Genomic DNA, 26,033 nt, shown 5'->3' with positions numbered 1-26,033 from the left:
AATTTTCTTCCTTCTGCACTTTTTGGTACGTAAAAGGTCGGCGGTTAATGCAGATATTATAGACTGCAGGGCGGTCTGGCCTGGTCAGGTCCTACCAAATTGCTAGCTAACTCACCTGCAAAGCAAACGGCATCTAAAACCCAAGTCAATCTAGAAGAATTGAAGGTCATGAATTGTGCTTGCTTGAGCCTTGAGCAAATAAGCAATCAAGGACTGGGAAGTGGGAATGGCTGTACCTGATCACAAATTCGACTCCTTGGGTCGAAGTCTCCCATTTTCTTGGGGGTGCTTCTTTGTTTTTTCTTTCTCCAACAAAACCCATATGGGAGTTTCTCACTTTGACGACGAGTTTTTGGAGCTCAAAATGTTATCCTTTTGCCAATCTGTAATTATCTAAAATTTGAGTATTGAGTGCCCGTGCGTTAATTCACCAGGCAATCATAAATTTTGACTTAATGGCAAAACTCAGGTCGGCATAAATTGCGACTATACAAACTTTAACTGGACAAAGATTATTGATATGTAAAAAAGTTCACCCTAAACTCGTTACTGTTTAAAAGTTGATTGTCGCATAAGATTAATCCCACCATGCAATAGAAACATCTGTTTGCCTTTTCATTCGTTCAGGAGTAATTTGTCTTCTCAAACTCTGACAAGAGGAAAGGAATGTTGATTCCCTCGAATGTAACAGACCGAGAGAAGCTACTTTCGTTTATCCGGTGAATTCTTTGTTGCACATGCAGGCAGAATTGGAACTCTTGGAGCCTACCATCTCGATGCCATATGAATTCAGATTTCAGTGAAAGGGAAAAGGGGGCCTCAAAACACACACCCTTCATCCTAACTCGAAACGTAACTGCATATTGCAGTGAATATTTTTAAACGACGACCGTGCATTTGCCCAAAACATTTGCTCCAAAAAAACCATTGCTGTTTCTTGTGATGCAATGTCTATTCACATCATGTGAAGCTTTTACGTATGATAGGACTTTGACAATGAAATTCGTGAAATACCTCATTCAATTTGTAAGATAATGACTAAATAAAACCTTTCTTTTTCCCCTTTCCCCGAATAACTAATGGAATCAGTCGTTGATCCAAGGAGCTTTTCACAACAGTAATTTTAGGCTTTTGGACAGCCCGTAAGTTAAAACAACACCGACCAAAAGAATTGAATCCCATTCAAGGACCACTTGCTCTACCACAACAAAAAACTTCCACTCGGCCACAAAGGTACTTCTCCTTGGCCTAGAAAGATCACCGGTAGGTCCTTCACTGGCCCATACAATACAAACATACCAACATTCGTCAAGGGAATTCATTCCACATGAATCATGCTCCTCCTTTTACCTTGCCAGCAAGAAACCGTGATAAACCCAAGCACAAGAACTCCCTCATTTTCATCCTCTCTCCCAGCAGTAACATTGCAGTTGTCATTAAGTAATAACGAGTAGACAAGATACTACAAAATACTAACAGAAGATTTTGCGTAACTGCTACGCCCTTTCCCAAAATCAGCAAAAGACGTGCGCTTGGACGAAAGCATGCACATGCACAACACTCCTATTGATTAAGGCTTCCCCGCTGTATAATGGCACCTACTCCGACTGGAATACTGAAGAAATTCTGCCTATTTACAAGTTTCAAAGATTCACAGGAATAATGGGGGGGAAACAGTGACAAGCAAAATTGAATGCTAGAAGAGATCAGACTGACAAAACGCACAAATATTAAATTGTACATTCAATGGACGTGGGCAGATAGGCAACCAAAAGCAACATTAATGTAACCTTCCCCCCAAAAATAATGCATCCAAATCATGTATTTTCAACAATGATACTTCCATAATAGAACAAACAAGATATTGCAAGAGAAATACAACTACCAGCAAGGCTTAATCGTCTATAAGTCACCAAACATCATTAAACTTGGCATAATAACTCTGCATGTCACCGCTAGTTAAGCTCAATCCTGTGCAATTAAAGGACACAATCCTAGTAAACAGCTCAACTCAGACAATAAGAGAGAACCAAGAATGGAACCATCAACTAGCCAAAAAGAGACCCTCAGATTAAATTTGATCCTCTGTGAAGTTCACCGCGAGATCCCAATAGTGAGAAACCCCAGCATCAGAAAAAATCTTGCGAGCTGCAGCCTCAGTCCGGCATTCATGAATAGAAAACCTATTAAAACTTGGTTTAACAACACTACCTTGCCACACCAACATGCACTTGTTAGCAGGTGTTTCACCATCGTCTTCATCTTCATCTTCCCCTTCATTTTTCACCGCTGCTGCCCAATCTATGCGCCTTAGCATAAGCTTCCCATATCTCTTGATTGATTTGGGGCAACCTTCCACGACCACAACACTGATACCATCAGAAATTACAGCACATCCAGTCAATCGGTTCTCATGAGCATTAGCATCAACCTTAAAACGAGCTTGTGGATGTGACAGATAATTAACTTTGTAAACAGAGACTATTATCTCTGCCTTATCTGGGTCATCAAAAAGCTTCCTCTCTTTCTTTTCACGACGCTCAGCAGGAGTGAGTTTACGTGCAATGTTTCTGTCGATATGAGCTTGTTCGCGCTCAGCTGCAGCACTTCTGATTTCCATTTCAAGTTTGGTAGGATCTTGGGTAGCTTCCGATCCTAGAACTTTCATGAGATTGCTCATTTTAACTTTCGGTTTTGGAGGCTCTAGGAGGCCTTGCCTAATCATCTCCTGTTTATCTTTCTCCCTTGCCAGACGCCGCTGGGTGCGAAGTTTCTTCTGCTCCTTCTTTGTTAGCTTTAAAGGTTGAGGTGGGGGCGGTGTTGGTTCAGCAGGAGGCTCAATTGGACGAGGGTGTTCAACGTAGATGGTGATTTTCTCCATTTTGAGTTTCTCCATTGGTAAGTTACCATCACTGGTGTGGCCATAACTACCAGACTGTAGAATAGGCACATCCCTAGCAATTTAAGCAAGCAATTTCAGCATGAGGCAAAGATGAAAGATAAGAACTCTAACAACATAACAAAACCAGAACAAAAAGAAGCAAACAACCTGAAGTTGCAATTTTTCCCAGTATATTAATTCTTTCTCTGATATTTATACAGAATTGATACAGTTGGAATGCCCATTTCCAACCACCTTCAGATATGCAAATAAAACAAAAGGAAGGTAGCATTATTCCCCCAGCGGATTCCCACCCCAAAAAAAAAATTCAATGTCTTTAAGAGGTTCCAACTACTGATTTTCCTTTTCTAGGTAATTGTACGCAGAGATGAAGAAATTTATAGAACAGTTATTCTGCATCACCACCATCATTGAAGCTTATGACTTTAAAAAAGAAAATGTAAAATTTCCACATAGTTCAGCTCCTCTAGGCGTATTAAGTACCTCAAAATTCGAACCAACTAATACATGCTGGATACAAAAATGGTGAGGCAGAAAAAAGCCCCAAAGTCAAAAAACAGAGTACAAAATAACCAAACTCCACAATAAAAATACCAGCAAATCCTATTTTTCCAATTAGGAAAAACGGTACCAACAAAAACAAGATTTTAGAAGGTATCGAAGTCATGCAGTCAGAACTTTCAACTCACCACCACTCAGTTTCTGGAATAGTTTCTTTCTGCTTCTCCTTGATTATCACCCTCTCTGACACTTCAATCAGATTAGGATTTATATCAGGCTCAGCCTTGGCCTTAGCCAACTGTGCTTGCTTTGCCTTCAACTCTTTTGCTCGAGCTTCTCCAAATTGACTCTACAACATCAAATCACAAAAAGAATGAGAACTCGATTCAAACTCATGGAGGAAATTAACAACAGAAACAAGCCAGGCAGCTAAGAAGGATTACCTTTAACTTAATTATCTCTGCATCTTTCGACCATTTGCCTTCCTCCACAAACTGGAAAGTCATTCTCTTGGGCCTCAAAATCTTATTTTTGTTAATACCCATACTTGGATCAAAATGAGGATTTTTCTCAGGATCAACTTCCAACTCAGGTTTCAGAATCTGGAAAGCTTCTTTTTTCTGCTTGTTGATGTTGACCTGGAAAGACCCAAATTGCATAGATTAAATGCAGAAACCTTTTAAGGATTCGGTGTTAAATCAAAAATAAAAGAACTGACAAGTGATCATCACCCAAGATCGGAGCACATAACATACCTTCAGTGTACTCAAACTATTTACTTTAGGCACATTAACTACATTCCCATGTTCATCTATTTCCCTTCCCAAAGCATCCAAACGTAGCACGGGTGCTTTGGCAGGCTTTGGCTGGATTGAAACCTCTGGTGGCATCTGTCCAGGGAACATATTAATAAGAGGAGCAAATTCTGGATCCTGTCGAAATCCCATTTTAGCAGCAAGCTCTTGGGCTTTTTTAACAGCTTCAAATCTCTCATGATTGAGTCCAGGAAGATGAGGCAAACCAATTGAAGCAGCTGCAGCAGCAGGTAAAGTTGAAGCATTCGGCGTTGCTCCAGATGTTACCATGCTAGAAGATCTTACCGATGCAGCAGGAGTTGGAAGTATTCCTGAACTACTAGAAGGAGCTATGTGACCCTCATTTGGTCCCAACTGCGGAGTACTCTCTCTAGTTGCCCCAGTAGCCTTGTTTAACTACATAAAGAAATTGAAATTGTTTAAAGCCGATACCCAATAAACATCAGTAGATTATATGAATTCTTTTATAGCCAAGAATGACACCTTTCCTGCCCTCTCTCGCAACTGTTTGTAAACCTTTTAAATTATATTTGTGTGCCTCTGTGTGTGTGAGAGAGAGAAACCTCTGAATTATCAAGAGAACAGCACTCACTTCTGTGGTCCACTTTTTAAACCATCCTAATTAAAATTGACAATGTCATGTAATTCAGGACTCACATAATCCTTTCATTACTAATCTATTAATTCAACCAATTCCTATTCAATGAACAAGTCTCCAAAATGCACCAAACATGTATTGTCGTTGAATGCTTTGACAGTGCAGAAAAACATAAAATACGATATATTCTATGAAAACCGTAAACTAAACACATGGCAAGATTCATAGCTACTCACCAAAGGGATCTTCCTAAGCTTTTCTGCAAGCTCCTTCTGCATCTTAAGAGCTCTTTTTGCTTTATCTAAAGCATCACGAGACAAGCCCCCAAGCTTTCCAGCGTCTGAAGCTGTTCCATCTGTACTGGATTTCCCAGGAACCTCATGAGATCTGTTAATATTAACTCCCTTATTTTCATTTGTGGTAGAAATTGAAGATACCTTGGTAGCAGGAGAATGATTATGATACAAATGGGATTCAGGCAAAGTGGTCGATGTCATCTCAAATGATTCCATTGCACCACCCTGTACGATAAAAAAAAGTCAATTCAGAAATTAAAGTACGAACCACGACATTACAAACAACAGCCAACGCAATATATATTTTTCACCCAGTAGGCAAGGGAATAATTGCTTAAGAAAATAATATCCTACATACATAGTTCGTATGCAAAAAAGATGTGAATACACAATACAGTTCATAAAAATGACAAAAACAGAAGAAACAAGCCGAAGTAGTACGACTAGCAAACAGAAAATAATATCCTACATACATAGTTCGTATGCAAAAAAGATGTGAATACACAATACAGTTCATAAAAATGACAAAAACAGAAGAAACAAGCCGAAGTAGTACGACTAGCAAGCAGAGAATTCATGAAACCACAAAAAAATAAAAATAAAAATAATAAAAGTTGCCACAAAGTAGATACCCTCAGCTTGTCTACCATCCTTCACAGTCATTACAAAGACCTTCTTACACCACCATCACAATCTTTTGCTTTTCTGCTAAGTGAGCACAGTAATAAATCTTAGCTAATGACACTAGCTATTTTTCGAGAAGTCCAGGTTGAGAGCCAACGAAAAATGTTCCAGGATCAGTTTTGTTTTACTAGCAATCTATGGAGACCCGATCATCTCTCGCTCCTCACTTTTATTAGGTTGGATACACTAGATCTTAATAAGAAAGAGAAAGCAGCTGATGTTGCAGAGGAAAGACTAGATGCTACGAGAGTTGGGAAACGGACATAAATCAGATTAACAAAATTCACAGGAGTAAATTCACTAGCAGCAACTCAATCATTTCCTCCACCACATTTTGGGCTAATTTAACAGTCAATAAATGGGAAATCTCTTCCATTTTCTCTCTTTTCTGATTGAAGGAGTTAACACTAAGTCATTTCCTAAATCAAGCCTAAAATTCAGATGGATGGCGTCACTCACAAAGAGGCTTTCCAAACTTGTAATTAGTAGAGTACAGCGTGAAGATGTAGTGAAAAGGCAGACATTATCAACCAGATACCCAAAATAAAACAAGTCCATCTCCACGAGCACACCTTTACATTCACATTAAGCACATAATTATGGATTTCATCAAGTTTCAAAAAGTTTGCTACTCAAACTTGCTATGGATTTCTAGAACAGAAGGCCTATAAGATTAAACACCCATACCCATGCACCAGTGATATCCAATTACAATAAATAATTTTATAATTCTTTTAGCTATTTTAAGATGAGCAACAAACATATCTTCATTGAAAACCATAAGATAGAAGATCACGATTCACATATTCAACACCAAAAGTCCAAAAAACTCGAAACTCAATTCAGCATACATGTTCCAAATAAAACCAGGGACTACAATCATAAAACAACACCACTCAGGCAGTAGTAACAAAGCAAACGCATCAGTGCAAGATAAGGTGTAAAGAAGGGAGGGAACTTACGTTAGCAACAGAATCACCAGCACCGAGATCGCCATTATCGGGGAGCTCATCTTTCGGCTCTTTCTTTCCAACTCTCTCTTCAAACCTCCCTTCTATCCTTTCAACTTCCATCCCTTCTTGCTCTTTCTTCACCTTATCCTCAAACCTCCTCCTCTCTCTCCTTTCCTCCCTACCTTCCTTCCCTTCTACAGCATCCTCGAATCTCCGCCGCTCTTTCTTCTCTTCTTTCTCTCTTCCATTCATATCGTCCTCAAGCCTTCTCTTCTCCTTCCTCTCCTCCAAAACCCTAGTTCTTTTGGTTCCTCCATCATAATCTCTCTCCCCATACTCCTCACTCTCCCCTCTCTCTTTCCTCTTAGTGTGCTTCCTCTCCACTGAATCCTCCCTCTCATAGGACTTCTCCCGCTTACGGCGATCATCAGACCTCTCCTCATTCCTCGGCTCAACTGACTTATCTCTATCCAAAGAATACTCTCGCGACGATCTCCGTTCGGATCTATTCCGGTCATCATCTTCATCGCGGTGCTTTGAACGACGATGACTGTGGTGGCGGCGGTCGTCATCGGCTGCGTCTCTGGACTTATCTTTAGAACTTCGGTGATGTTTGTGGGGGTCTCGATCGTGATCAGAATCCCGGCGTCTCCGATCCATCGCCTTCTAGGGTCCTGGCCGCCGACTCTCTCCCTGATTCGTTTCTGCAGGGATGGGTCAGGGATATTCAGGGTAAAAGAGTGAAGAGTTCGTGGATACGATTAGGTTTTGGGGACTTGTGTTGTAAACTGGGACAGAGCTCTGCTCGCGGAGTTTAGGGAGGTGCAGATTTGAATACGGGTCGGGTCCAATATAGTACTTATTTTCTTTTCTTTTTTTTTTTTCGATACATTTGTATAACCTACTCTATCCTAATCTAGGGGAAGGGGGAGCCTAAAGAGGCTGTGATGGGGGTTAGTGGATATACAGATCCAACTAGACCAAGGGAGTGTTATGGCACAATTCTTAGATTTTTTTCGCTGCAGGTGAGGTTTGAACCCTCAACCTACAGCCCAAGGAGTGACTTAAGTCCCTCCCTGGTGGGCACTGAACCATTGGCCCAGTGGTTATAGTACTTATTTTCGTGCCCTCTTCTTTTTTTTTGGGCTTTTAGATTCCCCAAAAGAAAAGGAAAATGACAAATAAGAAAGAAAGAACCCTAGAAATGCAATTGAGCTGGAAAAGATTGGATTGAATTTGATAAACTTGCAAAACAAACTTCTCGGAATTTTATCGACCCCCAGATTATGCAATTTTAACGCTTAACTTGTTTCCCCTTAAATAATTGTGGATTAAAACCTCTACACTATAGCGGATAGGTTTTGGTCAACCCTCCGGTACAAATTTATTTATTTCTATCCAGTCCATTTCCTAAGTAGTACTAATTAATTATACTTCAATTTGAATTCAGGCTCCTCCAAACGCATCATTGCAAGTGTCGGTCTTTTCTTTGTTCTTGATTCTTGAATGAGTCCTTTTCTTTGTGATGGTCATTATTGCTGTCTGCGAGTTCTTCGATTATGCTTGTCATTGCCAATTGTTGTGTCCTTGCTCTCTCTCTCTCTCTATATGTTGGTGAATATGCATGCATTTACGTGTTCATGGTGGTCAAAAGCAAAGTTAGGAGCAAGTAATGGAGTGCATAATTGGATGCTTGCAGGGACGCTCTGTTCAATTTGTCAATGTGGCTAGAATGTGTTGATATCTTGTTCAAAGCTCTATATTGGTCTATCCAATAGAAAATAGCTTAATTTTGAGGATCAATAAATCCGTCTTTTTGTGATTGGGATAAGTTAATCCTTATGGATCCATCCCCTGTGAATCGTAAGATGACTAACAGCTGAAAAGTAAAGATTGTCAGCAGAAAAGACTGTAACTTCCTTGTAAACAGAAATGAAAAGAGACTACTGTAACTTTAGTTGATTGCAAAAGTTAACCGTGTTAATTTATTGCATGTAGGTAAGATGGCTTACATTCTCAAGAAATTACCTGGTTTGGTGCATAGATCTGCTTAGGTATATGGTTAATAGTATTACAAATCCTACCTAAATCAATTGATTTTGTGATATTTACCATTAATGAAGTTTTATCATCCTCACAGCTTCTTCTTGGAGTTTGAGTATGATACATTAGATACCAATTTATGGCTTTATCGTTCTACATTGTTCACTGATTGTTTCTTTTACTAGATATATCTTCTACATTCATTCGTATATCCTGTTCATTTGCAGTGTCTCTCTAGGTATAGCGCTGTTAATGCAATCAATTGTTGAATGGCAAGCTTCTCTAAGAAACTTTTTATAAGGAGTATGATTGATTGTACTACTTGTTTTCCACATTCTAGAGTGTACTAGAGGGCACTTTAATTATAGATTGGAAGTAAAATTGATTCGTGTAAATTTTGCAAATTTTCATGTGTATTCTTAAATGATATTCTTAAACTTTTAGTTAATGCTTTTTTTTTCCAACTTTAGATTCTCAGTAGTAGTACATTTTTTAACATTGTTTGATGCTTTTAGTTTGTCATGAATGAACTTGTTGAACTATTTCTGTTGTATTAAAGTTCACCTTGATCATGAATGAACTTGTTGAACTATTTCTGTTGTATTAAAGTTCACCTTGAATGATGAATCAAGTTGTTTACTTTCTTTGACTTTTATTCGTATAGATGTCTGCACGATTGGCTTCAGAGCCTGCGAGAAGGATTAACTCCTCTGATTTGATGCATTTGTTTTCAATTTTTAAAAATTTCAGATTTTTAGTAGTTGTACCTTTTGTCTTTGTTTCGTACTTTTAATTTATCATGGATGAACTTGTTGAATTAATAATACTTTTACTTTTATTCGTTTAGATGACTGCACAGCTGGTTTCAAAGCCTGCTGAAAGGATAAACTCCCATGGTTGGACTGGCTCCCGCTGCTACAGCACGAGTGGGGTAAGACATCTAAATGGCTGGATTGCAGTCAAAATTTGTGTCACAGCATAATACTTTGTATGTCATAACTTAAACTCTAATGTAACAAGTTACTATCATCGTCAACATTTTTAGATTGTTTTTGCAATTATAATCACTCAAAAATGTACATTGTTGAAGATTCTGTGCTTAGGAAATAAATCACTGGAATTTCTGAACAAAGTCAATAAAGATACAAGTAAATACTTACACTAGATTTGCTCTCCAATATTGCATTTAGTCTATCTTACATTACGTAATTTTTTTTTTCTTATTCTCAGTTTATTCGTGGCAATTTTATTCCTACTGATGACCAACACTTTTCATGGCATGATCACGGTGTGTCATCTCCAATTAGACGGCAGATTGGTGGTAAGTTATAAATCAGTGAGTATAGGTTAGTCATTAATTCTTGTATCAATAAAAATTATATATAATAGGTTAGATGTAGGTGTAATTTGCCAATTGTCTAAACAATACACGTCATGAGAATTTTACAATTTTTACAATCTATGGGTTATTATGCAATGGTTTTCATATAAAAAATAGGGATAATTTAAGAAACCTCCCTGAAGTTTTCGACAATTTCACTCGACTCCCTTGAAGTTTACATAATTACAGAGACCTCCCTTGTTGTGATAAAGAGACAATAATGCCTTTTATTAATTGTCAACTCATTGAAAAACTCTATCAAATATTAAAACTCTCTCATCTATTATTAACCAATAATTCAAACCACTGTTTTTTCTATTTAACTATTTATTCTTTTCCTCATATATATATTTTTCTTTTAAAGTCATTTATTTATTATTATCAACCAAATATGTATTGTCGCTAATAATAAAATCGCCATACACATTAAACCACCAATATTTATATATCTTGGTATCTATTCCCAATTCTTGATTTTCCATTATTAGTAAATAATTTCCTTGCACCCATTTTTGTTTCCAATTTTTGATAGATATTAACAAATTGAAATTGTCAAATGACAAATTGAGTGTTAATTTCATCATCAAATTAGAGGGAGATGAAGATAGTGACAGTGATAAAGAATAAAAATTAAGGAAAGAAATGGAATAGAAACTAAATATAGGTTATACTGTTATGGTTATAATGAAAAAAAATATTTTTGATATATATTTATAACTGCATTGTGTTTCTATTTTTTTTATTTACAATTATTGATATTATTCCTATAGAGAAAATTTGATAGATTTTGAACTCTGTGCCAATATAATATATTGGATACTGATATTAGTAGTGATTGTTTAGATTATTTTGTATTAAAAAGGTAGCAACCATGGAATTGAAATTTTAAAATATTGATGAATATTGTAGTATATTAAGTAAAATATGATATTGTAGGTAAATTTTTGGATATATGATGTAGCGTTTATAGTTTATACAATGGTTTGCATCAGAATTTTTTAGGTAAAAGCGGAACATTAGAACAAAAATAAGTGTTTATTTAGTGGTGATTTAGATGTTGATAAGTAGGTAATAGTGGTAAAAAATAAATATAAATGGATAGAAACTGTAAACTATTTTTTTTCCTTTACATTTTTGTTGTGAATTATAACTAAAGGGCATTATAGGAATTTTGGAAAAAAGTATAACCTTTTGGGTCTAAAATGTTACTTAAATAGTGAAAATAGGGGAGGTAGGTATAATTTTTAGAAATTGAGGGAAGTTTTCTGCAATGGTTAAAAACCTCAGGGGAGGTATGTGAAATTAACCCTAAAAAATACAATGTAAATCTCATATAGTGTTTGCTGTGTTTTTTAAATAAGAACATGTGATCCCAATGTTATTACTACTGCAGTCGAATTTGCTCGCCAAATTCACTTTGGTGAGCGTCTTGGTGAGATATGTGAAATTAACCCTAAAAAATACACTAAAGATGGGAGTAAAACTCGATTATTTATGAATCATTTCGAGGCAATGCCATGGGCTATGATGGATGGAGGGTTGGTGTTGTGGGATGACTATAGGATGGGAAAACTAGTATGTTTATTATAATATTATTATTATTATTTGGAGAATAATTTTCACAAAATAGGATAAAATGAACAAAACTTCAATCTAAAGAGCTATAGTTATTGGACAGCCACACGCAAAAATTCATTTCAATCATTTATTTTTGTTTCAATTGGAGAAAGGTCATTTTTATTCTAATCATACAAAAATCACAACCCATGATCATTGAATATCTTATAGAACAGAAATTCGATTGAAACTTGGTGTATAGTATACTTCCTGGCAAAAATTACTTTACCATGTTGCTTCATGTACTTGACATCATCTCTTATCCTGATATCTGGTTTTAGATATATGATTTTTTTGCATCTTATCTTCATATATAATTGATATTGATATAATTGTAGGACTCTTCATATAAAATTGATATTGATATAATTATAGGATGGGAGAAGGGCTAGCATTGTCCAAGCATATCACCTGACGGACATGGAACCAAATGATTTAGCTTCCTTCATTCTTTGCCAGCCAATTATAATTGTAATATTAGTTTCCGATTCCTTTTACTGTTATACACGGGTAAGTAAAAAAAAAAAGTATCAATTTGATTATTATTTCAATGGCAGATTAAGATATAAGTATCACGTGCATCTTATCAGGGTATATTTAAGAATGACATGGCTTTAGACCATTTGAGCGTGATTCAAGGGAAAATTAATAAGAAGTGCCCAGGCTGTGGTTGCTATTGACTGATACTTTTCTAATGGGGAGGTGTCATTTCTCATTCAAAAAAGAATTGGGGTTTTCGAGGATGCGGATATATTCATCAACCGTGTGTAGGTTGGGAGTTGGGACCGGTCATTGCTTCCGATCGTGTAGGTGAATTTTATATTTGCAAGTCTTCTTTGAATTTTTTTGGTGTGTTGATTATCTAATTTGATTTGTTAAATTTGACTGGAAAGAAGGCTATAAGGTGTATGCAAAATCATTTGATGATGTTCCCAAAGTGTCAGTTAAGCCTAGCTGGATTCACCCCACCCAGCAAATGTTTCTTTTACACTTTTTTTCATTGCTACGAAGAAGATAACTTCTGGAACTTTGTCTTTGACATATTCTTGTCGGATTCTTGAATTCTGGTTTATTGGATTTGTTATTTGGACTGAATGTGCTGGCTCTATCACTTGAGAATGCTTAAAAGGGATAAGTTTAGAAACCTCACTTGAGGTTTTATAAAATATCACCTACCTCCCCTAAACTTTTCAAAATCTCATTTAGTACCCGTGAAGTGATAGTAGGGTCATATACTAATATCAAAAGTGATGAATTGTCAATAATACCCTCATATATTTAAATTTTATGAACTTGTTTTTCTTTCTCTAAATTTCCTATTTTTCTTTAACAATGTCTATACAAACATTCATACATACATATATATATATGTGTGTGTGTGTATGTGTGTGTGTGTGTATAATTGAATTGCAAGTGTCAATGAAATATAGGATTTAATCAATGAAATATTCAATGCATTTGAAGAAGAATAGCTGCAGGTTCTTTTTATTTTTTCCCTTTTTCGGTGTTTCATAATTTTATTTATTTATTTATTTATTCATATTCATGTAGAGCGCAAGAGAAATAAAGTTATTGAAACTCTAAATAGTTTTTCAAATTCTGACTTTTTCTATAATAAAATTTTCATATTTCATACCCATAAAAAAACTGTCTATTTTGAGTAAATTTTTTGTATGATATTGAAGTTGAATTTCATCTATTACTAAGTTTTTTTTGCTCAAATGTATGATTTACATGCTAATTACCTTAAACACTATGAAAGGTTCTATTTGTAGAAATGGTTCAAAAAATAGTATTTACTTTTACTATCTCTTCCTACTGTAGAAGTGACTATTGACTGTAACATAAAATCTTACTAATTTTCATCTCCTCACTTTTAAGGTGGTTCCAATTTAGTACTTTTTTTCCTTGATTTGTAAAATGTTCATTTTTTATAGCCTAAGGGTATTAAAGGCACTAAAATAATCTCTCTCCTCAAACATGAATTTTTTAATATTACTTTTGGTTAGAAGGACTTCCAATATTACCAAAATATCAATTCAAGGAGTGCTAAGTGAGATTTTAAAAATTTCAAGGGAACTAGGTGATATTTTGTAAAACCTCAGGGGAGGTTTATGAAATTATCCCTGCTTAAAATCCTCCGTTTCAGGCGCATATTTAAGAGAGATGTAAGCATCACAATTTTGAGATTAAAAACATATAGTATTCATTAAGGGCCTGTTTGGAACCTGAGTTTTTGGGAGTTTGTCTAAAATTTTACTGTAGTGCACTGTAGAAGTTTTTGAAAAAATTTTGTAGAAGTTTTTGTAAGGTGAAAAACTTTTTTTTTTCCTTTTCTTTTTTTTTCTCTTTCCCTTTATTTTTCTTTTTCTTTTTCTTTTTCTTTCTTTCCTTTTTCTTTTCTTTCCTCTCTTTTTTTTTTCCTTCTTCTTCTTCTTCTTCCCCGTTACCTCCGCCACCCCCAAGCAGCAACTCCACCTCCCGCCGCCCCCCTCTGCCCCTTCCCCTTCCCCCGCCTTCCCTCTCTCCCCCGCCGTCCCCCTCTGCGCCGTCCCCCTTTGCCCCTTCCCCCCGCCGCCCCTACCTCCTTCTGCCCTCCTCGCCGCCCCCCTCTACGCCACCCCCCTCTGCACCGGACGTAGAGAGAAAAAAAAAAGACAAGAAAGGATGATGGCAGGGGAGGAAGAGGGGGAGAGGGAATAAAAGGGGGAAAAAAAAAGACCGGCACCGGAAATTGGTGACGGAGCCGGCAATGGAGGTGGTGGTGGTGGAGGAAGAAAAAGAAAAGGGAAAGGGAATTTTTTTTTTTTGTGTTTTGGATATTTTAAATGTGTAGGTTAAAAATCTTGATAAATTTTTTGGGGTTTCTATAGCAAAAGTTATTAAAAAAATTAGTTTTATACAAACTTGGTAAAAAACCAAGCTTCCAAACAGGGCCTAAGAGTCTAGATCCGGTTTTCAGTATTGTGTTATTGCTTGTTTTGTCCCTGTACATCCTGTCGAATTTGTCCCTGTACATCCTCTCTGAGGAGTAAAGGGGCAAACTACACGCCTACATGATGCCCCTGCACATGCCTCAAACGATTTTGTTGTAGCCGTGAAGTAATCCAAACAAAAGTTCTTTTCCAATTTCCAAATAATGGATGCGATCATGCAAATAGCGCTCATGGAAGCTCGGCAACATCTTTCTTTTTTTTTTTTTCAGAAATTTTAAGAATTAGTAGTTAAACCTAATCTCATATTAACCTCAAAAGCTACGGTGGTAACTCCTGAGGTCAACTTGGGGATTTATCTACCCAATCCCCAAACCCCCTTACATCGATGTGGGCATGCGGGAAAATTAGTAGGGAAGCTGCTGCTAGATATTAATTAACACTCAAAAATCCCAAATACTTCCTCTACGTTTTTTTTTCTTTTTATCAGAAATTTTAAGAATTAGTAGTTAAATCTAATCTCAAATTAACCTCAAAAGCCACGATGGTAACTCTTGAGGCCAACTTGGGGACGAAGCTCGGGGCGTTTGTTTGGATTGGCTTGATTTCAAATAAAAAAATTTACTTCACAAATTTCAACTACCTTTTTATCTTTCCAACCATCTTTTTATCTCACATACATCACATCATAAAAAGTGCTACAGTAATTATCTCAAATCTCAAATAAATCATGCAAAATAAATTCTTATCCAAACAGTCAATTTGGATTTCACAAGTAACGTATGTATCGTGTTATAGCAGTTTTTTTTTTTTTTTTTTGTGGGGTACGGCGCTTGTATGTATTTACGGGCGTCCGTTTAGCAAATGATAATTCGAAAGCATTTCAATCCACATTCATATACAACCAACCCAAACATCGCACAACTACAGCCCAATTAGTTTGCTTAGACAGTAGACTCTACCATAGTAATGACTAAGGAGTCATAGGAGCGGCGGCTGCTAGGGATTGGTGTTGCTCTTGATCTACGAATACAAGATTGGGGGTGAAATCAATGGCGCTTCGAGTAGCTCTGGGGAGAGCTAAACCTTGGGGATTGGGGTATCAACTTGTACTGAAATGTAAATTAGGATTTTTGGGTGCGATAGGCAGTGGTATGACCGGCGGCTTCATCCTTGACCAGAATCATCTCCGTCGGTTTCCGTCCTCAAAACAGTCCTGCCGTCACTACTTTCTACCGCCCCCTCCGCCAGAAGAGACGGTGCACTGCCTTCAGTTTCATTGTGTTATTCCTGTCAGTAACGACCGGGTCTCACCATTTGCCCAGTTTGCGGTGAAGAAGCACAATGAGGACCAGGTTTTTTTTTAGCCCTTTTTAAAGTCACTGAAGGAAAAAAAAAAAGAGAGATTTTATTTTGGTGTTCTCTTTTCTGGGACCCCTCAAATCACCTAGCACTATCACGCTTTAATGGTTTTGTAATGCATGTATGCGCCGACATGTCAGGGAGGTGGCGATACTGTTCGGTTTGTAAGGGTTGTCAGAGCAAGCTCCAGAAGGGTTGGCATGAGCATATTTTATTACATAACCTTAGAGGCAGTTGACGAGCTAGGTGACCTGAATGTGTACTATGCTGAAGTGGAGAATAGCCACTTGAAAAATATCAAGCGTTTGGTCGAGTGGCAGCTCGTCAATGAATCCTTCTCTTACCGTTTTCAAGAAATAAGGTATGCATGCATCTCGACTTTTAGGGTGAAATCGATACTGGAGTGCTTTTGGTTGTAGTCTCCAAATAAAGACATTTTCTTTTAATCTTTAAATTGGGAATACTCATCACGAAACTAATGGAGAGGTTTTGATGAACTTTTTGCAATTGAGAGTGAGTTTGTTTCAGTTTTCATTTTGTAGTTCGGGTTGAAAATGCCAACTCAGGTAGCCTTTAAGAGGATTTGTGCGACAGAACTTGTTTTCTTGGATTTGAGTAAGAGTTGGGCTGCACTTAAGCGTTGATTGATACCATCTAATTTGCCTTTTCCTTGTGCAGACACGCGTCTACTCATATTGCTTAAACTTTTTGCAAAATCGTCACTTTTCTAAAATGCAAAATGCTGGAAAATCCTAGAGTTTGCTGCTTCTGGTTTTGACTCTTGGCTGCTGAGTTAATTTATTGCATTCTACGTGTAGAGTTTGCTGCTCCACATTTTTCTCAGCTGGAATCTCTACCTTCTTTTTCTCCCTTGCTGCTTTTTAATTCAACTCCGTGTGTGCATGTGTGTGCGTGTGTGTGTGAGGGTATGTCTGACCAGTGATCAAACACAAGTGTGAGGCAGGGGGGGAGCCAGAAAAAATTCTTAGTGGGGGCAAAAATAACACTAAGGGGCGTTTGGTAAAAGGGTATCGGAATGAAGGAATAGAATAAACTCTATAGTTGGTGTTTGGTTCACTGGAATGGGAATTGAAATTTTGGAATGATTTCTAAAAACTTGACATCCTTCCATTCCTTAGTAAAATGGTGGGTTTTGTCCAAAACCCAAGTGTGATTCCAAAATCTTTACCGATTACATAATATTTAGTATAATTAATATTTATATATATGTAATATATATTATATATATATTATAATATATTATAATTATAATATTTTATTATAATATTAGTATATTATATAAATATATATTATAATTATTTAGTTAAATATAATTATATTTATATCATATATATTATAAATTTATTAATATTATATAATAATATATCTATAATATATATGTATATTTATAAATGCATTTTATATGTGCATATGATTATAATATATACATGTATATAATATTAATAAATTATATAATTATATTTATATTTATTATTTTAAATATAATAATATGTAATAATTACTATATCTAGTATTAATATGCATTATATTTATATAAAATATTAGTACAATTAATATTTATATATTATATATTTATAATTATATATTTATATTATAACAGTTGTATAATTATAATTAATTATATATAATATTTAATTTAATTAGTTACAAACTTATAATAATGATATTATTATATTATATAATTATATATTATAATTATTTAGTTAAATATAATTATACTTATATAATATATATTATAAGTTTATTAATATTATATAATATTATATTTATGATATATATGTATATTTATAAATGTATATTATATGTGCATATAATTATAATATATGCATGTATGTAGTATTAATAAGTTATATAATTATTATTTTAAATATAATAATATATAATAATAACTATATTTAATATGTAATATATATTATATTTATATAAAATATTAGTATAATTAATATTTGTATATATTAGATAATTATATTTTTATTATAAAATTTGTATATTTATATTTAATTATATATATAATATTTAATTTAATTAGTTACAAACTTATAATAATAATATTATTAGTTATATGTATTATATAATGTATATTAATTTATGTAATATAATTAATATTATCAATTATACTAATAATTATACATGTTTACTAATAGAAATTATTAATTAATTAGACTAAATTTACTAATACATTTATACTAATATATTTAATTAGTGAAAATTTCTTATATCTCATTTACAAAGAGCTAATAACTATCATTTACAATGTGATTTATAATATATTTATTATATTCATTCCGAAAGAGTCGACGAACCAAACATCAACTATAGTAATGATACACATTCCAGGTACTTGAACCAAACAAATATATTGGAATGAATGACAGCATTCCAAACCAAGGACGATTCCGAATCCAAATCCGATGTGCGAATCAAACGCCACCTAAAATTTTTTACCTACTCTTTTTCTAGTTTTTTAGGCAAAAAAAAAAAATTTCACCAACAAGTACAAATGATGCATATATTCCATGAAAAACATAAAAAGATAAATTCAAAATTATTAATGTAATAATAATTTTATTTCAAAAATAAACTAAACTATTTACAATTGCTCACTGGAAGTTTTTATATTTTGATAACTAATTTGGTTGTGGAAGTAAGAATGGCTCTCGGTTGTGGAGGGAAAATGGGGGACCAGTGGAGGGAAGGGAAATTGGGAAGTGGGGATAAAGGAAATGAATGATATGATTGGATGAATTGATCAAGAGAAAGAGTAGCTAGCTGCTTGGTAGTGGAAGGTAGTGGCTCTCGGTTGTGGGGGGAAAAATGGGGGCCCAGAGGAGGGAAGGAAAATTGGAGAGTGGAGCCCAAAGAAAGTGAATGATATGATTGGTACTTGCTAGTTGAAATGAAAAGATTTTTTGTAACTTATTTCAAATGGAATTTGTGCCCTACGTATCTTTTTAGAATTTTAGTTTATGAACTAACTTAAAAAATCACGTAATTCTTTCACATCTTTTTTAAGAAAACTCTGGGGGCACACTTAAAATTATATTAAAATTATAAAAGTATTATAGGAATTTAAGGGGGACAGTGGGGGCCCGTGCCCCCAGTGTCCCCACCTAAAATCCGCCCTTGGTATGAGGGTTGCTCCCATTATGGTAGAAATGCAAGCAAAAGGTATATTGCCTGGGAAAGAAGGAACAACATGGAAATCTGAAACATTTGCAGAAAAATCTTACACGTGACTAGCGTTTCAGCATGTGATTGACACATAATAGGCTGAAATCTTGGAAGATGTTGTTTAGAGAAAATTATAAATGCTGCTTGTGTTTTAGAAGTCAAGTTAACAGAAATGCTTTAACTTTTGTTAGTGTTAGGCGGTGCTATGGGCACCGATTTGTGTTACGTTCATAAGAAATATACTAGTGAAACTTAATTACTGAGCAAATGGTACCCAAAAACAGAGTTTTAGGAGACTTGATAAAAGAAAAAGGTAATTTCCTTTGAAGTCAATGTTTGCAGCATCAATTTTACATAATCATTTTGAGGCTAATTCATATAACAATAATACTGCCATCTTATGGATGTCTTCCATTTCTTGGTTATTGCATGCGGGTTGAGCAGCTATGTCAAATGGCAAACTTTGTGTTTTTGATGCAACCAAAAGATATCAGTGTTAGCGAGATTAAGGCTAATCGAGTTTTGAGAGCTGTAATTGATTTCTAAGGAGAAGGTATAAAGAGGTGAAAACAACCATTAGCTTCATTTACTTGCCTATAAATCATTTTAAGATGCAGTTCATGGACTAGTGTGTGGTCTATGAGAAGATTTATCCATTTACTACTTTGAGAAAGTATTCTCTACTTTCATGTTCTGTAGTCGAGAGCTACAACTAGAGAATTGGATAGTGGCTTCTGTCCTTTTGGTATTTGTGATTGAAAATGGTCCAAGGAAAGTGTTTTTCCTGTATAAATTTGATAAATGTGTTTCTAAGTATTTTTTTTTCAATCCTTTTCTTGCATTGTCGAGACAAATAATATGGACATTTAAGTCCCTGTTACATTTACTATGGTGTTTCCTGTGAAAAAAAAAAAGAGGATTCCTTGGCCAATGTCTAAATTCTAGTGAATTGTGCATTTGCATAACATGTAGACTTTGCATAACATGTAGACTTGATTAGTTGAAATCCTTGCTTAAATGGGTTTATGGTGCCAATATTCCATAGTTGTTTCTTTTTTTGCTTTCCAAGCAAATTTTGATCTTTTTTCTTGTTATGTACTTGGTTTGCTTTTACCTTCTTGTAGTGGGATACTACATTTTTTCACTTTGCTGATTCTACGAACTAGTGGTTTTCTCATAGCATTAAGTTAGCTTAATTAGGTACTTGGTCAAGCATAAGTAGTGTCAAAGTTGTGCATCTTTTAACTTTTAATTGGCCAGACAAATGTGTTCAATCAGTTTGGACTATGGGACTCATCCATGTTTTACTAATCTAGGTAAGCTGCATCTCAGGGTGTATTAGCGTGTTAGAAACACAAAAAGGGAAAAAATAAAGGTCTGTTTGGATGGGTTTTTCTGAGATGTAAAACTTGAAATATAGGTGTGTTTCATAAAATCATTAGATGTGGTGTTCTGGGAATGTCTTTAAAGATGGTGCCCACCCACCCTCCCAAAAAAAAAAAAGCCAAAACACAAAAAAATGTCCCTTCTCCAAAACCCCAAAAAAAGGCCCCTTCTCCATCACTCTTCCCTTTTCACACCTAATCTGGACAGATGTGGTCCTGATATGTTCTGTCCACATTGGCGAGGGAATAGGGCTGGGAGGGGAGGGGTGCTGAAGGAAGGAAGGAGGAGGAAAGCCAGCAGGAAGGGGGATGAGGGAGGGTAGGTGGTGGAAGGGATGAAAGGGTGGTGATGTGTTTGTAAGTGTATGTTTTTTTTTTGGTGGTTTTAGGTATTTTAGGATTTTTTGGGTATTTTATAAAAATGTTGGGTGTTTTTGGTAAGTGTGTTTGTAAGTTTATATTTATATAAAAATGTTAGGCGCGCTGAGGGGGGGGGGTGCTCGCGGGGAAGGAAGGAGGGAAGCCAGGATGAAGGGGGATGAGGGAGGGTAGGTGGCGGAAGGGATGAAAGGGCGGTGATGTGTTTGTAAGTGTATTTTTTTGGTGTTTTTAGGTATTTTAGGCTTTTTTTGTTGTATTTTTTGGGTATTTTTATAAAATGTTGGGTGTTTTTGGTAAGGTTACCCTACATGTGTTTTTTCAAAAAAAAAAATTTGGGTGTTTTCAAAGTTTTGAATAGTTTTTGGGGTGTGTTTTTGAAAACTTTGTATTTGTTGAAGACCTTTTTGATGTGGTATATTTTGGGTGTTTTTAAAGTTTTGAACTTTTTTGGGGTGTTTATAAAAATTTTTGACTTACTGTTGGGTCCCCAATCTGGTCATGAAGGGAAGGGGGAGGAGGAGGAAGGGTGGGGGGAAGGGGTTGCTGGGATTTTGAAGCGGGTTGGGCGCTGCTGGTGGCAAAGGGGGAGGGCTGTAAAGGGAAAAGGGATGATGATGTGTATGTGTCGGTATATGTTTTTGGGTTATCCTTTGGTGTGTGTTAGGTGTCTCTAGGGTGTTATGAAAGGTGTTGCTGTAGACTTGTGTTTAGAATACATGTTTTTCCCCAAAAAAAAGAATCCATACAAACCCTTTGCTTTTCTACCATGCACCACCCAATCACAAAAGGGTTTGTGTATTTTATTAAGAAATCAGTTGTTTAGTAGCTAGGAGTTAGTCTTGGACTGGGACTGATTTGCTGGTGTATCCATTTCATTGATTTTGAACGTGTTTACTACAAAACAAAAGGGGGTTACAACATTATTTGGAGTTCAGCTTGCTCATATCTAGCAATGGACTCTAACTTGATCCAATTTTTCTACTTCTGTCTTTTCTTTATCAGTTCTTCTCCTTTTTTGTTGAATTCCATTTCCCTTCATCTATAGCAACCCTGACAGCATGGCCAGATGGAATGCTTGCCATAAGTGGTATTTTTGGTTGCCGGCTTGAATCTTGTTATTAGACTGTTGCTACTTAAGACTATGTTTGCTTGCTTCCTTTTTCCGTAGAATCTGTTTGTATTGTTGGCGATTAAAGAAATGGAAAGGTTTTTTTTTTTTTGGGCAAAGTACTGAAGTTTATTGTATGTCATCCCTTTTGTGCCCTTAGATACAGCAAGCAGTATGTGGGTGAGCTACAACTACAGGAAGCAGCTAGAAGATTTAGTACACTTCTGTTGAGAAAGATACAACGAGAGGATGAGGACTTGGACGAAGCCCAGAAGAACAAGATGTAAGTGTTGCTCGTGCTTCTCATTTATTATTGTTCATGGTACTTTTCGTCATCTCCTTTCATATGTTATAAACCCTCCTTTGTATGTTCTCTCTTTGGGTATGTGCTTGTTATTTGCCTTTTCTGGATGATATTTTGGTGAAGAATGTTTAATAAAGAGGCAAGGTGGTGCAGCCAAAATATCAGAATGTGGTTAATTCCATGATGCAGGAGGAGCAAAGGATATGTAATCCTCGAGTAGTTATCCTGAAATATCGTGTCCCATGATTATTTGTGCATCCGTTCTGTATTCTTCTGTCTCCAGTAAATGGTCTATTGTTCCTGTCTTTCCATAGAAGCCTAAATATGAACGTTTGTTAGAAGCACTAGAATTGCATGAGTTACACATGCAACAAGTAGTTAGAACAGTTCCAAGGAAGAGCCTCAGTTATAAAGATACAGCATGATAGCGGTAAATATTATTAGATTGTTGTGATTATATTATATATTTTTTGTGTTCTTGCCATTGTGAACATGAAATTCTGTTTTTGTAGTTGCCCATTGTTGACATGAATGTTTTTAGCTTAATGCAGGCTATTACGTGCATGGTTTCTTTCATTGAACGTGTGATTTTACCGTGTGCACCATCACACTTTCAGTGTGTATGGCTGATCATATTTGTAAATTGTTACATTTGCGCAGAAAATCAGTATTTCGTCAGAACACTATATCTCCTTCACCCATGCAAATTCTTAACTTGGAGAAATCTTTGCTGAATGCTGATATCTGTCCCAAAGGTGCTTTAGATCTTCCTACTGCTGCAAGTGATGTGGTCGTCCCTGTTCATGACATTAAGGCTTATGAACAGGTCTATCAGTATGCTACATTCGCTGTGTGGACTCACAATGAGAACGAGGTCTCTCTCTCTCTCTCTCTCTCTCTATGGGGTGTGTCATTTTAACTCGGCTAAATTTGTAAGCTTGAGTGACCACTAATGTCCCAACCTACTTCTATAAATTTGGTGCTGTGGTTGTGACAGGGTGATGTAATTCGTCTTGAGGAGGTGTTGTTAGCAAGCAAATTCAATAATGATGATGGGCTCTACTATGTTTTGTACTTGGAGGCATTAGATCGAAATGAGGAGCTCAACTTTTACTATGTTGTAGTTAAGGTGGGCCAATACAGGGATGAGTTAATCAAGTTCCATCAGATTAATGAATCCCTGCACAATCCTCTTAAAGAGCACTGGGTAATTGCCATTTAAATTCGTCTTGTTAATCCCTTAATTTAATTATGAAGATATACATCTCGCCGCATTCACTTTTGGTACCTGAAACTTGGAAGTATTCTTTTAGCTTACTGGTTCTTTTACTAATGAATCGGTGGAATCTTGAAACTAATATGTCAAAATTTTTTTTGCTTAATCTTCCAATCTGCATGATGAAGAGATATTATTCTTTGGTTTGTAAATCGTTTGAAATCTCCATATAAATTCTTATATTTCTTGTAATCAAACTTCACTTTTTTGTTGATTATATATTGTTGTACACCATAAGAGTACTTTCATGTAGTCTCTACCCAAACAAAACTTTGCTGCTATAACTGCCAAACTAGGAGGAAATTTAGCTGGCCGCAGTAGATTTTGCTTCTATGCAGTACAACAGCCTGATAGAGGTGGCACAACTTTTTGGTAATAACTGATCTTAATAACTCTTGTGGTGGTGTAAGATGGGTGCTCATAGGTTTGCAAACACATAATTGCCCAAAAGGTCAAAACGCCACAATGCCCGTGGTGGGGCACGTGACTGGCACATGTACACCAGCTATACTAGATAGTTTCTAAAACTAATGCAACAATAAGCAATAAAGCATAATTAACGACATCCTGAGCAAAAAGAAATTCAATGTAAAACGTGCTCCTGCATCACAAATGGTCCACCGACCCCAGCCTATTCTATCTTAGTTCTTCACTTCCATGAGATGCCCATACCCAGAAAGTAACTATCCGAGATGCTTGGCGAATTCTTGGTAGACTGAATGGTTAGCCTTCAATTCTGTACTTCTGTGAGGGACTGACGCTTGTTTGCTTTCTTTGTTTCAACTTTTCTTTTGTTTTACAGGCTAAGTTGATTGCTGGATGTGTGTTTTAACGGTTCCGAGCTAGCTCTTTTCGCCTATGTTGGCTCATTCTATCATCGAATGCCTGTGAAAACTCCTGTCGCTAACGGTTAAATCCTGTAGTATTTTTTGTGCTTAGCTTCTAATAGTTTCAATTGTATGTTTGTGCCCGTGCTCTCTTATACACAAGATGGATTGTGGATTTCTCTCTCTCTCTCTCTCTCTCTCTCATGCATACTTGTACACTAACCTTCAGATGAATTGTGGGTTACTCTTTATTGTCAAGTTTATGCTTTGTGTTAAAGTTAGATTGCTGTTATTCAAGCTTCCAGAGGTGAATGGAACAGGTTCTCGAGGAAATCTGGGTATAGTTACTAAAATTGAGGTCCCGTGATTTAGAAATTTTGAGTTCAAATCATCCTTTCTCCTCCATATTTCTTAAATTCTATCCTTTTTCTGCTTTAAAAAAAATTAAATCGAAAAGGTCATAGATATGTTTGACAAGGAATTTGACGGTAAAATGAGACAAATGTGTCTTGTATTTTTCATGCCGTGCTTCATTTGTGCGTCACCCTGTAGTCTACTAAAATAGGCAGGGAAAACTTTTCTCGCAGTTGCACCTATTTGGGCGTTCGCAAAGGCCGTCGCGCCTGCTACACCGTCAACCATCGAAAGTAATGCTCAAAGCATTCTGTATGAGACTCTAGAATTTAGAAATCTTAAATTTAAAGTTCTTTTTTGCTATTTAAACTCTACCTTTTTCCAGTTGAATTTTAAAAATAAAAAAGGAAATGGAAAAAGGTTATAAATATGTTGGGAAAAGAGCAAATTTAGTCCTTAAACTTTTTTTTTTCTGTCGATTTCGTCCTTATATATTGTTTGTAGCCAAATTGATTTTTAAACTTATATTTTGGTTCCAATCAAGGGACTCGGCAACGCCACATTCAAGCTCCTAATTGAGCAACCTAGAAGGGGTATTTTAAAAATTTTGATGTTGAGATTGTAACAAAAATTCATCGATAGATAAGTCTTGTGAGAAATATCCAAAACAAAAATAAAAAATTTTTCAAAGCTGTCAAGTGGTGCTGGAGGGGTTATGCGGTTTTTGTACCTCGGAGGAAATGATTTTCAGGGTGTTTTACCACCTTACCTGTCTGATTTATGTCCAAGCTTGGTGGAGTTAGTGTTGTCCTACATTAATTTGTCAGGTAACGTCCCTGAGAGCTTTGGTGCATGCTCTGTTTTGAAACTATTTGATATTTCAAACGATAAATTTTCTAGTGAATTACCTGTTGATACCCTTGTGAAGATGAGTAACTTGAAGAATTTGTCTTTGCCATTCAATAATTTCATTGGTTCTTTACGTGAATCTTTGTCCAAGATGGTCAGTTTGGAGACTTTGGACGTGAGTTCTAACAATCTCTCTGGGGTGATTTCATCTGGGATTTGTCAGGATCCCAGGAACAATTTGAAAGTGTTGTATCTTCAGAATAATTTGTTCA

At 35.9% G+C, this 26,033-nt stretch overlaps 2 protein-coding genes across 4 annotated transcripts; one reads left to right on the top strand and one right to left on the bottom strand.

Annotated features, from left to right (window-relative positions):
• Nucleotides 1–1,712: 1,712 nt before the first annotated feature.
• On the bottom strand, nt 1,713–7,587 carry LOC113730563 (protein RDM16). Of its 3 annotated transcripts, none has more exons than XM_027255306.2 (6): nt 6,759–7,587; nt 5,053–5,337; nt 4,159–4,614; nt 3,847–4,041; nt 3,592–3,752; nt 1,713–2,954 (listed from the first exon to the last, which is right to left on the bottom strand). In XM_027255306.2, exons 1-6 carry the CDS (start codon nt 7,407–7,409, stop codon nt 2,072–2,074), a joined length of 2,631 nt encoding a protein of 876 aa, XP_027111107.1. In that variant the 5' UTR covers nt 7,410–7,587; the 3' UTR covers nt 1,713–2,071. The 3 variants fall into 3 exon arrangements, with proteins under 3 accessions (XP_027111107.1, XP_071934659.1, XP_027111109.1); XM_072078558.1 differs by lacking the exon at nt 6,759–7,587 and having other exon boundaries at nt 5,053–5,176; nt 5,254–5,337; XM_027255308.2 differs by lacking the exon at nt 6,759–7,587 and having other exon boundaries at nt 5,053–5,171; nt 5,254–5,337.
• A 7,983-nt stretch (nt 7,588–15,570) lies between these two features.
• LOC113730561 (uncharacterized) lies at nt 15,571–24,839 on the top strand. The gene is made up of 6 exons (XM_027255305.2): nt 15,571–16,078; nt 16,226–16,446; nt 22,312–22,434; nt 23,116–23,329; nt 23,453–23,662; nt 24,534–24,839. Exons 1-6 carry the CDS (start codon nt 15,776–15,778, stop codon nt 24,561–24,563), a joined length of 1,101 nt encoding a protein of 366 aa, XP_027111106.1. The 5' UTR covers nt 15,571–15,775; the 3' UTR covers nt 24,564–24,839.
• The last annotated feature ends 1,194 nt before the right edge of the window (nt 24,840–26,033 follow it).

This window comes from Coffea arabica, chromosome 2e (genome assembly GCF_036785885.1).
Source record: "Coffea arabica cultivar ET-39 chromosome 2e, Coffea Arabica ET-39 HiFi, whole genome shotgun sequence".
NCBI classification, from domain to species: Eukaryota; Viridiplantae; Streptophyta; class Magnoliopsida; order Gentianales; family Rubiaceae; genus Coffea; species Coffea arabica.
Note: the sequence above shows the minus strand (reverse complement) of the source record. Positions and strands in the feature narration are given on the sequence as shown.